General features: G+C 35.5%; 1 protein-coding gene across 19 annotated transcripts in view; it reads right to left on the bottom strand.

Moving 5' to 3' along the window:
* Positions 1-19218, bottom strand: part of COP1 (COP1 E3 ubiquitin ligase) — a 264253-nt gene that overhangs the window by 206224 nt on the left and 38811 nt on the right. For 11 of the 19 annotated variants that reach the window (XM_031658336.1, XM_003893610.5, XM_009194948.4 and 8 more), the window contains exons 4-5: positions 15392-15468; positions 14461-14580 (exon numbers count right to left, since the gene is read on the bottom strand). The exons of 3 other annotated variants lie outside the window; for them this stretch is intronic. In XM_031658336.1, coding sequence (XP_031514196.1) covers positions 14461-14580; positions 15392-15468 — 197 coding nt within the window. The remainder of the gene's footprint in view (positions 1-14460; positions 14581-15391; positions 15469-19218) is intronic. 5 more of the 19 variants (XM_009194941.4, XM_003893611.5, XM_031658327.1 and 2 more) reach the window with 1 other exon arrangement.

Below are 19218 nucleotides of genomic sequence, written 5' to 3'. Positions count from 1 at the left end.
TTATAATTTTTCTTTTAAAAAATATAACTGAGTTGAAAGTTTGCTTTAAAACCATAGCATAAACAGTAAGAAGCAACTTTATGAACCCATTTAAGTTTGTCTATTACTTCTATTTAATCAGTTTTTCCATTTGCTAACTGGTATTTTTAAAAGAATCAATTTTCTACAAAACTAACTCAAACTAACTTTAAGAAACAGGTGTTCTAAATTACATCCCTTACCTAACATGCTGAAAAATCTTTTCATGGATAGTAGCAATTCTATTATCTGACTCCTAGCCTTCTCTTCCCCAGCTAAAGTAATAAAACATCAAAACAAAATTTACAGTGAAAGTAACATAGCGGATAGACACTAAAATCACTTTCTCCATGAGAAGCTCATTTGCAGAGATAAGTGTAATAAATAGAGATAAACCTATACCTTTAAAAAGTCAAATTTACTATTTCTAGTTATTACCTAGTTACTCACAGATGTGAGAATATATTTCTATGGAAGATTTCAGGCAAAATCAAACATCTGAAAACAAAAAAATTTAATATAATCAAGCGGACAGCTTGTGGGTTGGGAGTAACTGAAATTGGTAATTGAAACAAAGATAGAACAGATAAATGAAAGTATAACAAGCCTTGACATTTTCTGAGTAGCAAAACATAAAAATACAAGTATATATCATTTACTGTTTTTTTTTTTTTTGTTTTTTTTGAGACGAGTCTCTCTCTGTCACCCAGGCTGGAGTGCAGTGGTGCACACTGCAAGCTCCGCCTCCTGGGTTCACGCCATTCTCCTGCCTCAGCCTCCCAAGTAGCTGGGAGTACAGGCGCCCGCCACCACGCCTGGCTAATTTTTTTGTATTTTCAGTAGAGACAGGGTTTCACCGTGTTAGCCAGGATGGTCTCGATCTCCTGACCTCGTGATCCGCCCGCCTCAGCCTCCCAAAGTGCTGGGATTACAGGCATGGGCCAACGCGTCTGGCCATTTACTGCTAAAATTCACAAGAACCAGGAATTCCAGGTCAATCTGATAAAAATATATAAAAAGAATATCAAAAGCTAAAAACAAAATAACAATAAGAGATAGTTTACGAACAAACATCATTCTAATTTTTTCTTATATACTTGAAATGAAGAATAAAAAAGCCCAGTAGAGCGACTCCAAAACAAACAAAAATATATTTTAAAAAAAAGATTAATAAAACTTTAATTTACCTGGCTATGCAACAGAACTACCCGAGGCATTTGTTAAAACAGACACTGGGTCAGATTTTTAAAATTCTGATCCTGTTGCTCTAGAAAAGGTTCCAGGAATCTATGTTAAACAAGTGCCCAGATGATAAGAATAAGCCAATTAAAATCAAAAGAATCAGTAAGACATAACACGTACTACAAATAAGCATGACTGCCTCACACCCACTTCTAGAGTCTATGCCTCTTGAAGACCTTTGGATTTTAAAAAATAAGAGGCAAAACAGATGAATGTAATTTACAAGTCAAGGCAAACAAGGAGAGATAAAATATGAACTGACAATCACAATAGGATACTCCAATTAAAAAATATAACTGAAATAATATGTTTTATAACTGAATACATTTCCAAAACATAGTATCATGAAGATTGACATTTTTTCTTGCAAGACAAACTGACTTTGACTGGACCTTAGACCCATTCTTCCCAAGTGAGTTAATCTGTCACACAGAACAAACTCACAAGGGCTCTGTCTCAACAACGATGACAAAGTATCCAAGTCTTTCACATTGTTTGTGGGACTCCTTTACACTAGTTATCTCTAACTATCTACAGATTATTTGTCTAGAGGACAAAGACCACAGTTTATTTAAAAAGTAACAATTTTATACAAAAAGTAACTCCAAGCTAATAAAGTGACAGTTCATTTACAAAGGAAGTATACAAACTATCTTCAAAATTATAAATTTAAACACTTCATTTCAATCTATTAACTAGAATATGTAAATACGACAAGAATGCAATTGATTTGTAGAAAGAAGGGGAAAGTCCCCAAAGTGTCAATGTAAAAGGAAAGTGGAGCCAACTACATACACCAGGAATTCACCACATGACACCTTCTTCTGCAGTTTAATCTTTTTAAAGGAAGAATTTCAAGAAAGGAGATGAATGGCAAATACGAAACTATAATTTCACAAATATGAAAGAAAATTATAAAAAATAGATAGTGGAAGAAAAGAGAATGCTTTAAAAAATGCAAAGAGTATAACCAATTATACCGAAATGTCTAGCCATATAATGTTCTACTAGAACAGGTGCGGAATTTTTAACATGAAAGTAATTCCACTACTAAAAATAGAAGTCCAAGAAGTCAATTCTCTATACATCTCTTACAATTGTCAAAACTTCCAAAAAACATGTAATGATCATTTAGCCCAATTCTCCCATTTTCAGATAAGGAAGCGTGTAAGAAAAAGAATAAAGAGAAACGTATTTAGAAAAAAAGAAAGAAATACACATATTTAGTATTTTACTCTCTACTCTGAGTACTCTTTACAATACAGCAAGTTTTTGTTACACTTGTCCCATCTGGTTCAGTCAAGTGTCTCAAGAGGGAGTGTATCCACCACGTGACATGAAATATGCTTCAAATTTTTATAGAACATTGGTCTTCTTTATTTTTCTATCCTTCTCTGCAACTAAATTTTGTTGTATTCTAAAAGAAAAAATTATCCTTATTATGGGAATGGAAGCAACTGCCTGATCACAGCCTAATATAATTACATACGTGAATTGCGTATTAAACTCTTCTTATTCCAATTCCATGCTTTAGCATCCTTCTGTTACATGGTAAGTTAGATGTCTTTCCAACTGGGAGAAAACACACTGGTCAAAACTATGTAAATAATTAATGTAACTGATTTTTATATATTTCACTATAAATGAGTAATTTGGTCCTTACAGGTTTAGTTAGCATGAGTTCATCTTCCCAAGTACAGTTCACTCTACAATAGTTTCTCAAGAGTAGAACAACTGCCATTTTGATGGCAAACATGTTTTTTTTTTTTTTTTTTTTTTTTGCATAACACTTTCCAAGCAGAATGGCATAGGCTAGTTATTTAGAAATATAGAATTGTTGGCTGCACAATCCTAGCACTGTGGGAAGCCAAGGCAGACAGATTGGGTAAGCTCAGGAGTTCAAGATCAGCCTGGGCAACATGGCGAAATCCCATCTCTACAAAAATACAAAACTAGCCCGGCGTAGGGACACGTGCCTGTGGTCCTAGCTACTTGGGAAGCTGAACCCAGGAAGGTCAAGCCTGCAGTGAGCCGTGATCGCGCCACTGCAGTCCAGTCTGGATGAAAGAGCAAGACTCTCTCTCTCTCAATAAAAAAAAAAATATATATATATATATATACACACACACACACACACACATAATAGAGAGAGAGTGTGCTCAGTAAATAAAAACAATTAAAAATTGAAAAGATTCCTTCTAGAAAGTTGATACAAGGGAATGCGAGTAATGGAACTAGGGACTGCTGCTATTTGCTATAAATCTTGTTAATAACGTTATGACATTGTAAATTAGAAGTATTTATTACTTAGATTTTTTTTTTTTTTTCTTGAGACAGAGTCTTGCTCTGTTTCCCAGGCTGGAGTGCAGTGGCACGATCTCAGCTCACTGCAGCATCCGTCCCCACAGCTGAAGCAATTCTCCTGCCTCGGCCTTCCAAGTAGCTGGGATTACAGTTTTGCACCACCACGTCCGGCTAATTTTTGTATTTTTAGTAGAAACTGGGTCTCACCATGCTGGCCAGGCTGGTCTTGAACTACTGACCTCAAGTGACCTGCCTTCTCTGGCCTCCCAAAGTGCTGTGATTATGGCGTGAGCCACTGTGCCTAGCTTAAAATTCTAACCAAAAAAACCCTAGATAACTTTATGTGTTTTTCCCCTACTTGGGTTCAGATTCCCTATTTATAAAATGTGCAGATAACGTTTCACAAACAGGAGTCATCATCCCATACTTTACACAGGATATTACTATTTAGGTAATAATTTTTCTCTAGAAGACTACAGTATTTTCCTTAAATCTACTGTCAACAGAAAACTTCTAAAGGATATTCACTTCTGCTTGTATAAATAGACAACAGACTTCAAATAAGGGTACAGACATACCTGAGAATGCAGGAAGATCTTAAAAAGTGTATGTGGACACAGAGCGTTTTAGGAAATTCATTCCCTAATTCTCCACCATCTGCCTTTTCTTTTTCTAAAACATGTCTGCTCACGAGACATCACTCCAGTTCTCAATTCTAGCCTCTTTCATCAAATTTTCTATTCTCACTTTGTACAGACGGTTGTAAGGAAGGGAGAGCAGCAAGGCAGGCAGTCTTGTCACTTATCTTTTACCCACCCAGAAGTTTACCTTGATACATGCCCCTGGGCTATAAAATTCTCTGGAATAACAAAATAAGGCAATAAAAAATACTGCAGTTTGGAAAAGTGAATGACTCTAAAGACTAGATGACAAATCCTTTTATAAGTCAGGTAGTTCCCAAGTCTTTGTACTGAAAGAAATGAATACTAGTGATTTTTGTACATTGATTTTGTATCCTGAGACTTTGCTGAACTTGTTTATCAGCTTAAGCTTTTCAGCTGAGACTATGGGATTTTCTAGATAGAGAACCGTATCATCTGCAAACAGAGATAGTTTGACTTACTCTCCTCCTATTTGGATTCCCTTTCTTTCTCTCTATGCTTGACTGCTCCAGCCAAGACTTCCATTACTATGTTGAATAAACTGGAGTAGTGAAAGAGGGCATCCTTGTCTTGTGTTGGTTTTCAAGGGCAATGCTTCCAGTCTTTGCCCATTTAATGATGTTGGCTGTGGGTTTGTCATAGATGGCCCTTACTATTTTGAGGTATGTTCCTTCAATACATAGTTTATTGAGAGTTTTTAATATGAAGGGGGGTTGAATTTTATTGAAAGCTTTTTCTGCATCTATTGAGATAATCATGTAGTTTTTGTCTTTAGTTCCATTTATGTGATAGATCAGATTTATTGATTTGCATATGTTGACCCAGCCTTGCATCCCAAAGATAAAACCTACTTTATCATGCTGGATAAGCTTTTTGGTGTACTGCTGGATTCAATTTGCCAGTATTTTGTTGAGGATTTTTGCATGGATGTGAATCAATAATATTGGTCTTAAGTTTCCTTTTTTTGTTGTGTCTCTGCCAGGTTTTGGTATCAAGATGATGCTGGCCTCATAGAATACTTAGCGAGGAGTGCCCCTTCCTCAATTTTTTGGAACAGTTTCAGTAGGAATGGTACCAGCTTTTCTTTGTATATCTGGTAGGGCTATTTATTACTGATTTAATGTTGGAGCTCTTCACTGGTCTCTTCAGGGATTCCATTTCTTCCTGGCTCAGTCCTGAAAGGGTATATGTGACCAGGATATTCGATGCAATATAAATCCTTCTATTATAAAGACACATGCACATGTATGTTCACTGCAGCACTATTTACAATAGCAAAGCCATGGAATCAACCTAAATGTTCATTAATGGTAGATTAGATAAAGAAAATATGGTGCATATACACGACAGAATGCTATGCAGCCATAAAAAAGGAGATCACATCCTCTGCAGGAACATAAATGGAACTAGAAACCGTTATCCTTAGCAAACTAACACAGGATGAAAACCAAATACCGCGTGTTCTCACTTACAAGTGAGAACTAAACAATGAGGACACATGGACACATAGAAGGGAACAATACACACTGGGGCCTACCAGCAGGTGGAGGGCAGGAAGAGGAAAAAGATCAGGAAAAATAACTAATGGATATTAGTCTTAATAGCTGGGTGACAAAATAATCTGTACAACGAACCCCCATGACACAAGTTTACCTATATATGACAAACCTGCACATGTACTCCTGAACTTAAAAGTTAAATACAAAAAGACTGAAAGGATATAAAACTAGAAGATGACAGTATTGAAAGGAAAATTGAAAAATCCATAATCATATTAGTAAATTAATCCACTTTTTCTGTATTAGCTGGGGTTTTATTTTTAAATAATTTTAATAGAAAATTTTAAATAGAAAGATATTAGACATAAAGAATATAAATCCTTGAAACAATTTCAGAACACACATGCTTCAAAGCATAAGAGGAATATTTACAAAAAGTGACAACAGTTCATATAATGAGTGACTTAAATTTGGAAGCACTGGCATCACAGAGACAGCACTTTCACAATACAAAACATTTCAGTTAAAAAAACAGTGTTTAATCCCCTTCAGATTAAAATGTAAAAGGTTACTTCCACAGTAGCAAAAAAGGGGATAAACCAAAAATGCATACTATTCTTTAAAGCCAATGACTGAAACTAACTCAAGCAGCAATTAAGTCCCAACTAAGCTAAATTCCTGAATAAAACCAAAGAGGTCAGTCTCTCATCTTTGCTCCTAAAAAAATAAATAAATTATTTTATAAATGAATTAATTAAAATTTAAAAATTGAATGAAATTAAGAGCAAAGCAGGCATAACAGAGGAAAAGAATAACAAACTCAAACACAGTTCAATACAAATTATTTAAATTCACAGAGAAAAAAGGAAAATAAGAACAGAGCATCAGAAGTCTATAAGATAACATGAAACATTATAACAACATATGACTAGAAACTTACAGAAAAAGAAGTAGAGCAAAAGGCTGAATAAGTAATGGCTCATCATGTTCAAAAATTAAATCCTAGGCATTGAATTTGTTCGCTGCCAACAAACAAAATAAAAAAAAGAACAGACCTTCTTGTTCCATGAAACCCAAGAAGGATAAATATAAAAATAATAAAATGTAGGAATAACATAGTCAAACTGCTGACAACCAGCGTCAAAAAGAAAGTCTTAAAAGTGGTTAGAAAAATGATATACTAGCTTTAGGAGAAGGATGGTAAAAATGACTACTGATTTCATCAGAAACAAAAGAACAGTGAAAATATCTTTAAAGTGTTTTAAAAAGAAAACCCAAAGCTTCTATATAGAGCAAAACAATCTGCTTTACAAGAAATAGTAAAAAAAAGTTATACAAGTAAAAGGGAAATCATCCGGATGGATGCGAGAAAAAATGAAGAGCATCTGAAAAGGTATATATTTGGGTAAATAAAAAAAAGAGACTGGCGGGTTTTCGTTCTTATTTATTTATTTATTTATTTATTTATTTATTTTGGTATCCTATCTTCAAAAGCCAAAATAACAATGTTTAAAAAAAGAAAAAAAAAAAGTTTGGTGGGATTTGTAGCATGATTTGAACCAAAAAAAGCAGAAGTTTAGTAAACTGAGTTATTGTAAAGTTTCACATTTTCCTTAGAGTGGAATACCATATATTCAAGATTGCCTAAAAACATATTGTCCTTGAAGTAGCATACCATAAACTGTGTGGGAGAAAAGGCCTTTTGTGGTATTTAGAGAAAACACTAAAATTACAATAAAAAGAAGTACATGAAAAACAGAGAAGATAAAATGGAATGATGAAAACCTAATGATGTCTAAAGAAGCCGAGAAAAGAGGAAGAGGTGATAAAGAACAGAAGAGAGAAATGGAAAACAAATACCATGGTGTAGACTCAAACCCAACCATATCAATATTATATTAAATAACATTTAAATAGACTTGAGCACTTCAATTCAATGCACTTATTAGACTATGTTTTTAAAAACAACAGAGAAAAATACCTACCTACTGTTAGAGACACACACTTTATAAGGACAATGACAGAATTAAAGTACAAGCATGAAGAAGACTATACTATGGAAACATTAGCTATAAGTAAGGTGCTGTGGCTATATCAGTATCAGACAAAGCAGACTTCAGAACAGGAAATAGTTCCAACAATAAACATATCCATTTCATAATAATAATAAAGGAGATGATTCATCCAGAAGACATAAAAATTCTAAACATGTATGAACTGCACCTAATAACAGGGCTTCAAAATACATGAAGCAAAAATTACCAAAAAAGAAAACAAAAATAGATAATTAAAATTATAAATGTAACACATTTGTCAGCAACTAACAGAGCAAGGAGGAAAAACAATTTTAATAATATTAACTGGCTGGGTGTGGTGGCTCACACCTGTAATTTCCGTACTTCTGGAGGCCAATGCAGGCAGATCACCCAAGGCCAGGAGTTCAAGACCAGCTTGGTCAACATGGTGAGCCCCTCATCTCTACCAAAAAATATAAAAATAAGCCGAGGGGGGTGGTGCATGCCAGTAATCCCAGCTACTTGGGCAGCTGAGGCAGGAGAATCACTTGAACCTGGGAGGCAGAGGTTGCAGCAGAGATCACGCCACTGCACTCCAGCCTGGGTGGCAAAGAGAGACTCCATCTCAAAATAATAATAATAATAATAATATCAACCAACTCTACATAATCATATTTATAAAGCACTACAATGAATAAAAACAGTTTTCAAATGCAAGTGGAATATTTACAAAACAGATAATGCCGAGCTACAATGAAAATCACTATCAATTTCAAAGGACTAAACACATGCAAATTGAGCTTTCCCTTTGGGCAAAAATGGAGTAAAAGGGACTAGATTTACATTCCTGCCTTAAACAACAAAACACCAGTCCAACTATATGAAACAATGCTTTCCAGACAAAGGGCCAGAAATATTACATGTTCCCAGCAGCCAGAGTAGAAAAACCAAGAAATATACACGCATCAGGTACTCAAAAAGGTTGTCTCAGTAGTGAGGCAAAACTAGCAGAGACAAAAAATTGCTCTGGTCCTACCTATCATACCTTAAGAACCAGCTTCAAGAGATTCAAACTGTTTCCAAGTAACTTAACTACATGTCAGGACAAAATTCAGGAATATATAAAGGATTACACAAATATTCAGCACTGAACAAGGCAAAATTTATCATTTCTGGCATCTAAGAAACAAACATGCAAAGAAGCAGAAAAATATATCCTACAATAAGGGGAAAAGTCAATCTACAAGGAAAAAAATTGAAGACAGCAATAGAAACTATCCAAAATGAACTAGAAAGATGAAAAAGATCAAACAAAATGAACAAAACTTTCATCAGTGACCTAAACGACAACTTCAACTAGCCTAAGAGATATGTAATTGGAATTCCCAAAGTGGAAGGGGGACATAAAAATATCTGAAGAAATAATGGCCAAAAATTTTCTAAATCTGAAGCAAACTATAAATCTACAGATCTAAAAAAATTCAAAGAACCCAATAACAAAAAAACACAAACGGGGGTAAAAATTCTATTGCAAGGCACATCATAATCAAAATGCTTACATCCATAAAAACAATATCTTAAACTGGGAGAAACATATTTCATTAAGAAGACAAAAGATAAGAATGACAGCAGACTTTTCATCTGAAACAATGCTAGAAGACAATGGAGCAACATTTCTTTAAAAGTCAATATGGAATTTTATACTCATATGGAATACCTTTCAAACATAAAATAAAGACTTTGTCAGACATATGAAAGAAATAATTTGCTTCCAGCAGTCCTGCACTAAAGAAATGGTAAATGATGTCCTTGAAGCTAAAGGAAAATAACAGATAGAAACTGATCTACTCGAAAGAATATAGTACACCAGATATGGTAAATAAATGGGTAATACAAGACTTGTTAGAAATCTCCATAATTTAACCACAATTAATAACAATGTGTTGTGGAATATATAAAATATTTAGAAGTAAAATCTATGACATAAAATACTACGGTGGCCAGGAGAGAGAAAATGAAAGTATACTGTTTTTAAGGTTCTTTTTTTTTTTTCTTGGAGACTTTTTTTTTTCTTGCTCTGTCTCCCAGGCTGGAGTGCAGTGGCACAATCTTGGCTCACTACAACCTCTGCCTCCTGGGTTCAAGCAATCCTCCTCAGCCTCCCAAGTAGCTGGGACTACAGGCACACACCACCACACCTGGCTAAATTTTTGTATTTTTAGTAGAGACAGGGTTTCACCATGTTGCCCAGGCTGGTCTCAAACTCCTGAGCTCAGGCAATCCGCCCACCTCGGCCTCCCAAAGTGCTAGGATTACAGGCGTAAGCCACTGCGCTCAGCCTAAGGTTCTTGTAATACAGATGAAGTAGTATAATATTACTTTAATGTACAATGTGGTAGCAATTGTATTAAAAACTCTAAAGCAACCACTAAAAAGACAAAAAGTTGTAAGTAATGAATCAACAAAGCTTCTAAAATGGAATCACCTAAAATCATGTAAATTATGTTTTCCAACTATAATGCAATTCAACTAGAATTCAATTACCAAAATATATACTTGGCAAAGTATTAATATCCAAAATACAAGCGCACACACACATATACAAATCAGTAAGAAAAAAGAAAAATGATCCATCAGGAAAATGGACACAGAATATGAATAGGTAATTCATCAAACAGAAAACAACGGTGGCCAAATGAAGAAATTCTCAATTGTACTAGTTATTACAGAAATTTATTTTTAAAACACACATACAAACACACAAACAGCATTCGATAATTATCAGACCGGCAGTAACTAAAAAAACAGAAAATACCAAGTGTTTATATGGCATAAACCCACAGAAGAGCAATCTGTCAATATCAAACATTTAATAAGGTTAAAACGTGTGCATATTGCCTAATGCAAGCATAAGGAGAAAGGTATACTAAATGTAGTGCTGACACAACTAAGAATTGGGAAGAATCCAAATGCCCATCGATAGAATAATAGATATATTTCTTTTCTTTTTTGAGACAGAGTTTTGCTCTTATCACTCAGGCTGGAGCGCAATGGTGTGATCTCAGCTCACCGCAACCTCCACCTCCTGGGTTCAAGCGATTCTCCTGCCTCAGCAGGCACGTGCCACCACCCCAGTTAATTCTGTATTTTTTTTTGAGACGAGTCTCTCTCTGTCACCCAGGCTGGAGTGCAGTGGTGCACACTGCAAGCTCCGCCTCCCGGGTTCACGCCATTCTCCTGCTTCAGCCTCCCGAGTAGCTGGGACTACAGGTGCCTGCCACCACGCCTGGCTAATTTTTTTGTATTTTTTAGTAGAGACAGGGTTTCACCATGTTAGCCAGGATAGTCTCGATCTCCTGACCTCGTAATCTGTCCGCCTCGGCCTCCTAAAGTGCTGGGATTACAGGCGTGAGCCACCGCACCCGGCTCTAATAATAGATACATTTCTGAAACAGATTACTGTAAAGAAGTTAAAATAAATAAACCAAATCTACATTTATTAATATGAACCTCAAAAAGTAAATGAATAGGTATATTTCAAAAGGATAACTACAGTATGAAACCCTTTATATAAACCTCTAACTCATACAAACAATACTTTATATGGTTGTAGATACTAACATACACAAGAAACGCATACACATGCTTGAGAAGGATTGTTGCCAACTTCATATGGTGGTTACACTAGGAGAAGGGAATGAGATGAGAGGGGTTTAAGTATGAAAATAATTAATTCTTAAGTCAGATCTGAGATATATGCCAAAATCTTCATTTATTAAAACTAAGAAGGAGTATTTTAGAGTTCCATATTATTTTCTGTACTTTTCTGTATGCTGGAAAGATTCAGGTTAAATAATAATGAAAAGTAAAACAGAAAGCAATAATGTAAAAAAATATATATATGACAGGAACTTTGCTTCTGACGTGGCTCTCTCTTCAGAAAATAATAGGAAAGAATCTGTAATCTAGTAAGACAACTGTGTTTCTTCAATTCCAAGCCAAAAAGGAAACAAAGACTAATGCTGGCATATTAGAAGGTAGGAAGGTTACCAGTTCTCACTTTCACTATGTAATTATCTGCTTTTGGTATGGTAGCCCACACACATCTTTTTTTTTTTTTTTTTTTTTTTTTTTTTTTAACTTTAAGTTCTGGGACACAAGTGCAGAATGTGTAGGTTTGTTACCTAGGCAATACCATCCAGGACATAGGAATGGGCAAAGACTTCATGACTGAAACATCAAAAGCAATTGCAACAAAAGCCAAAATTGGCATATGGGATCTAATTAAACTGAAGAGCTTCTGCACAGCAAAAGAAACTATCATCAGAGTGAACAGGCAAGCTACAGAAGGGGGAAAAATTTTTGCAATCTACCCATCTGACAAAGGTCTAATATCCACAATCTACAAGGAACTTAAAACAAATTTACAGGAAAAAAAATAAACAACCCCATGAAAAAGTGGGCAAAGGATATGAACAGACACTTCTCAAAAGACACTTATGTGGCCAAAAAACATATGACAAAAAAGCTCAACATCACTGATCATTAGATAAATGCAAATCAAAACCACAATGAGATACCATCTCACATCAGTCAGAATGGCAATTATTAAAAATCCAAGAAACAATAGATGCTGACGAGGCTGTGGAGAAGTAGGAACACCCACATACATCTTTAAGTGTGCCTGTTACGAAGTGGTCCAGAGAGCCTCTCTCTTACTACCTCCGTTGGGGGTGGAGGGGTTAAAAATTACAGTTTTCTCCTAAAGTAGAAAAGGAAGAATCATTAGCTTAGTTATATAGGAAGGAATCAGGGATTCCAACTGCTTCTTAAACAGATTCTCAACCAATCATTCTGTTTTCAGCCTTTACTGTATCAGATACCTGATGGTCCCAATCCCAGGGCCTCTGCTCCACAATATAAATAGGGTCAGTTCTTAGCTTTCTCCCTATTGCTGGTGTAGCATTCAGTTTCCTCAGATCTACTAATATATTACCTTTTGTCCGTCTGTTTCATAGCTTAGTAAACATTCCTGAAAATATATCTTCTCTCATTTTTATTTTTATTTTTTGCCTCTTTAAAATCCCTAATTTACTGTCATTTTCATCGTTTCAAAAGGGAGCAAGGTAACTGCATATGTTCAATCTTTCATATAAAGTCATTTTAGGGCCAGGAGCAGTGGCTCATGCCTATAATCCCAGCACCCTGGGAGGCTCAGGTGGGAGGACTGCTTGAAGCCAGGAGTTTGAGACTACTGTAGGCAATATACTGAGACCTGTATCTACAAAAAATAAAAATAAAATTAAACTAGTCGGGTGATTTAAAAATTAAAAAAAATAGTGGCGTGAGTGGGAGGCTGAGGCAGGAGGATCACTTGAGCCCAGGAGGTAGAGGATGCAGTGAGCTATGACTATACCACTGCACTCCAGACTGGGTGGGTGACAGAGGGAAACTTTGTCCCTTAAAAAAAAAAAAAAAAAAGTCTTTTCTATTACTTATCACCATGTGAAAATACGTGTTTTACGATTTAGTTCACAAACACACGCACATAGCAGAACTTTAGCTTGTCCACAGCCCTTAACACAACCCCTGGCACATAGTAGATGCTAATAGAAAACTACGGTTAAAACCGTAAGAGAAATTCCCATGAACCCCACCTCCCAAACAGATACAACATGGGAGACAACTCATCTTGGCTGGCTCAACCTGACACACCTTTCTCCTACTAGCAGATCCCCACCACAGTGAGTAGGATCCAGATCCAAGCTAAGTTAATCATAATCTAGCCACAAAAATTTTTTAACTGCAGTTGGAAACAAAAGCTCCTTTTTTTCTTTTATCAAAAAACATGCATATAAACCAAGAGTGCAAATGACATTATTATCCACCATGTGATAAAGAAGTCTGTAAGAAAAGAAAATCAGAGCTGTCCCAATCAAACAGTCACAAGGGGCACAAAAGAAAGACTCTCAACAACATTCAAATCCCTAATCTCATGTACTTGTAGCATTCCAGAGAAGCCATGGTTCTAATCTTCTCAAAGTTTGGTTGTTCAACTATTCCTTTTGGTGTGTATGTGTTATTCACTCCCTTACTGTGTCAATAAATACTCCCTTTATGTTTAGCCTCAGGGTAGTATTTGCTTATGCTAAGGTGTGTGTTGCTTATATCACACTCAATTCCCAACACTTGGAATTTCACATTTTACATCTTTAACATTTACATAAAATAAATGGAATTTTACATTACATTAAATAAGATATATTTAGTACAGATCTCTTTAAATGCTCTTAGTTATGCCATACACTACTGTTGCTACCAATGGACACCTGCTGAAAGAATTTTATGTAGATAAAAATAATCTCTATTTCTCCTCCAACTCTCACATATGAAGAGGGGATGATATGGCAAGAAAGATACTCATTAGAAGACAAATGACCAACAAAACTATTTCCTATGAAAATGAAACTTTTCTTTCTGAAGAGTTTTAACACTCAGCTTTTGTTAATAAAAACTGGTCATTGCAAATAAGTTATAATGTATGGAAATTGTTCTTTAAGTTACTAAAAGGGGGAATCTAGCAGAAGTGACACTTTGTAGCTGTTTCTAGCTGAGTAAAAATGAGTGGATTAGTGAAGCTATCCTATCATTTTTTTAGATCTTTTTCATTGCAATAAAGTTCACCATTTAAAATATTTTTTAAGGTTAGCTACCACTTACTGCTTCCAGTTGTTTCTTCTTCTGCACTAGTAACTCCAACATAAGATTGACATTGGCCAAATCAAGGTTATCTTGGTCAGTTCCCAACAAATCTTGAAATATCTGCCACCTGTGGCCATTCTAAAAATGAAGAAAGAAGAAACAACAACTTCCTAAGAAGACTGTTTTAGAGACTAAAACAAATGTTTACTTGCTACTTCCTAATATGCTCATTACATAGATACCAAAAATACACTGCAATGTTCCAAACTACTCCTTCCTAGCTAGTGGCTCCCTACTGTCTTCTAGTTATAACTTAAACACTATTTCTTCTCCCTTAAATGAATTAAGATAACAAATATAAAAGGTGCATTCGAGAATATTCTAAAGCTGTAATTTACCTTCAAAATAACTGAATTTAATTATTTGTCTAGCCATATTTTCAATTTTGCATGTAGTAAGGTATTAAGCTCATTTGCCTTGGTAATTTGGGACTAAGCCTTTAAAATTGAGAATCTTTCAACGGTTTGTTTTTGTTTTTCTTTGAATATAGACAGACTCTCACTATGTTGCCCAAGCTAGTCTCAAATTCTTGGGCTTAAGTGTTCCTTCAGCCTTGGCCTCCCAAAGTGTTAGGATTACAGGTATAAGCCCAGCCTCGACAGTTTTTTTGAAAATATCTAACCATTGTTTCACCACGCAATACAATCCTTCAAATGTGAAATATTAAAAGACAAATGTTTCAATATAATCCTACCAGACCTTTCAAAATAGGAGCACTCTAGCAAAGTATTACAGATAATGCAGTTAAGAGAGTTATTTGACTAGAACAATCCTAACAATCTCCGTTAAGAAAAATCAATATATTAAACTTTAACGCCTAACTAATATTAAACCAATAAAAACAACAAAATGAAATATATTAAAAATAGTAATAAGAGTTGAAACATACGGTGCTACTCACTGAGTGGTCCAATTTGAACCTCTTTTCCTCAAATCTTTGCTTTTGTTTAAGAATGAGTTCATTCACTGAAAACAGAAACAAAATAAAAAGCACAAATAATTTGTATTTTTGTTAAATGTATCGTGTAATTCTTCAGTTTAGATAGATTCTATTTTACCTATACACAGCCTCCAAATTAAAAACATGCTAAACAGAAAGTGTTAGCTTTTTATTTTATTTCAAATTAGAAAACAGTTTTGCTGCAGCTGCTACTACTACAACTACTATTACTATAGGAGAATTCTTCAGAATATGAATTTTCCCTTACAAGTTTCTCAATGATGACGCTACTGGCACCTGAGAGAGAAATCCTCATTCACCATATGAGACCATCACATGCCCCATATGGTAACAAGGCATGAGTAACTAAGTATCTCCTATGAGCTAGGCACTAAAGACTTGCATTTGTTCTTTCTCTTTGTAATTTTTCTAAAAATGCCATGGAAGACACTTTTAGTTACCTATCCAAAAACCATCCTACTCTTTTTCTTGATAATAACACGACTTTTTTTCCAAGTATCAGACTGCCATATAACTTTCAGAGAAGTTAGATCTCACCCCAACCCCATGTATTACTTTGACTAACCTAAGGCAATCTAGTCATTCATGCCCTTGCCAGTGGTTGATGTGGGGTTAAGTATGTAACCCAATTTTGACCAAAAAGAGATGTGCTATCTTTCAGAAAGAAAAGGATAGGAGAAAAAACCATGCCTTCATAAGGAGTATCTGAAACTGCTCAGAGCCATCTTGTAATCTCAAGAATAGCCAGCCAAAAGACTAAGGTATATGCTGGCAATGGAAGAACAGAACAACAGAAAGAACCTGATAATACCACTGAACCACTGATAACTAGCTCTAGAAATTCTTTTCCTGTGAATCGATACATTTTCCATAATGTTTAACCACTTTAAATTGGATTTTTCAATTTTTCTACAACCAACAAATATAAACTAACACAAAAAACTGATTTTTCTTTTAAAGGGAAACTAGTACTAGGCTAGGTATGCACTTTATAGACAATATCTTACAGATTATTCTCCCCAATTAGAGATGAATATTAGCACAGAGAGCATTAAGGAACTTATGCATGGTGACATATACAATGAAGTAGTACTGAAAATATAGACCCAACTGGCTGATACTTCCCACTATACCACAATGCAAGTATAAATATTTTTGAAAACACCAAACAGATACCAAGTTCATAAGGATCCAAGCTTCAAAGATACAATACAAGGCCTCAAGCAATTCAGACAAGCAAGACAGATTCATATGATACAGTACTTATAATGTGATAATCAGTACTATCATTAAAATAGATTTACAAAGTATACACACAGAGATCAATCAAAATGTTAACAAGCACACTTCATATAGAAGGCAACATTAGAAATGGGCCATAATAGGCACACAGAGACTCACTAAGCAAAAATAGGAGTGAAGAAAAATTCAAGTGAGAGAGGGGATGTGTGTGTGTGTGGGGGGGTGTGTGTGTATGTGTAAGAGATACGATTTAAAATCAATATAGAAGTGAAGAAAAATTCAGATGAGTAAGAAAGTGTGTGTGTCTGTGTGTGTGTCTGTGTGTGTGTGTGTGTGTGTAGGAGATACAGTGATTTAAAATCAATATAGTAATCCCAGCACTTTGGGAGGTCAAGACGGGTGGATCACCTGAGGTCAAGAGTTCAAGACCAGCCTGGCCAACATGGCGAAATCCTGCCTCTACTAAAAATAGAAAAATTAGCCCGACATGGTGGCACGCGCCTGTAGTCTCAGCTACTCGGGAGGCTGAGGGAGAAGAATCACTTGAACCTGGGAGGTAGTGAGCTGAGATCGTGTCATTGCACCCCACCAAGCCTGGGAGACAGAGCCAGACTCCATCTCTAAATAAATAAATAAATAAATAAATAAATAAATAAAATCAACATAGCTAAAACAAGGGTCAGAGTGATCTTGTGAATGATTCACAGGGATTAAGAACTAAACCTGCAAATGTAGGCAGATCAGAGTCAGATTGTGAAGGGCCTGAACTGCAGGTACCTTACACAAGGAAAGTTATTATAATCCAGATAAAGTAGAGAGCATGAAATAATTCAGTGGGAATAAAGAGGAGTAAGTCAGTAAGAGGCCAGTGTCCCAGTTATGAATTTAATTTAACCATTTGAAGAAAAATAGTGACTGTTAAATACTTTATATGAATATACCACATTGAATTTTACCAAGAAATCTTATACACCATTATATTTGATTCTCAGTAACAATACTGTAAGATCAAACTTTTTTTTTTCAAAAGCAGCCCTATTAACTAAAGATCAAGCCTGTATTTAATTAATTTATTTATTTATTGAGACTCTGTCACAGAGTATGACTCTGTCACCCAGGATGGAGTGCAGTGGTGTGATCTTGGCTCACTGCAACCTCCGCCTCCCAGGCTCAAACCATTCTCCCATCTCAGCCTTCCCAGTAGCTAGGACTACAGGTGCACACCACTCCACCCAGCAAATTTTTGAATATTTCATAGAGACAGGGTTTCGCCATGTTGCCCAGGCTGATCTTGAACTCTTGGCCTCGAGTGATCCATCTGCCTTGGCCTCCCAAGTGCTGGATTACAGGCATGAGACACCAGCCAAAGTAGATCAAGCCTATAAAGGCCACGAAATTAAACCGCAAAATAAAGTTACAGCAAATGATGGCAAAAATAAAGTGTAAACAAACAATGTATTAACTGGCTTGCCATATCATATAAAGACATTTAAATTCTATATTTACCAAACTTAAGTTTTTTACTACTGCATCAGATTTTTCATGGAGCTACTTGAAAAAATGGTTATTTTTTTCTTTTTTAAAAACGATATCCTAGGCTGGGCACAGTGGCTCATGCCTGTAATCCCATTACTTAGGGAGGCTGAGGCAGGCAGACAGCTTGAGTCAGGAGCTGGAGAGCATTCTGGGTAACACAGCAAAACCACGCCTCTATAAAAAATGCAAAAATTTGCCAGGTGTAGTGGTACGTGCCTGTAGTCCCAGCTACTCAGGAGGCCTAGGTGGTAGGACTGCTTGAGCCCAGGAGTTTGAGGCTGCAGTGAGCCATGATCGCTCCCACTGTACTTCAGCCTGAGTGAGAAAGAGATGCTGTCTCAAAAATATAAAAAATTTTAAAAAACTATATCCTACAACAAACAATGGTTACCCACGGAAAATAAAATAAGTGATTTTATTTAGTACACTTGACTTAAGTGTTTCTTCATCAAGGATTATTTTATTATTTTTCTACTTCAAAAATTTAACAGAAAAAAATCTCTTAAAATGCAAGGTATATACACTGGACTTAACATTCAAATGTCAATATATAAAATATATGAAAGTCATTAGAGTCACACATTTAGTGGGAAAACCCTTTCAAACCTATGTCACAACTTACAAACAAGAATAGCAAAATGGTGAATTCCATTCCATAACTTTTAAAACTTATTTTAAAAGCAATGCTTACCTATTAGCAAAAGACAGCAGCTAGCATCTTATTTATACTATAAAGCATTTTATGATCAATGTCTGTCTTGTCACCATTGTGGTCCCTGACGCATAGTTGGCACCTGGTATTTGCCGAATGAATGAATGAATGAATGAATGAATGAATGAATATCTTGATGACATGTTCCTGGATTTTAAGTGTGACATGCCACGTTTAGCTAACACTTTCATATTCCCAATTAAAATAAGCATTAATTTGAAACCATCATCAATTCTTAGAATTGATACCTAAACCTAAGGATGTT

The sequence above is a fragment of the Papio anubis genome, chromosome 1 (assembly GCF_008728515.1).
Source record: "Papio anubis isolate 15944 chromosome 1, Panubis1.0, whole genome shotgun sequence".
NCBI classification, from domain to species: Eukaryota; Metazoa; Chordata; class Mammalia; order Primates; family Cercopithecidae; genus Papio; species Papio anubis.
This window is presented reverse-complemented; position numbering and strand designations above follow the sequence as displayed.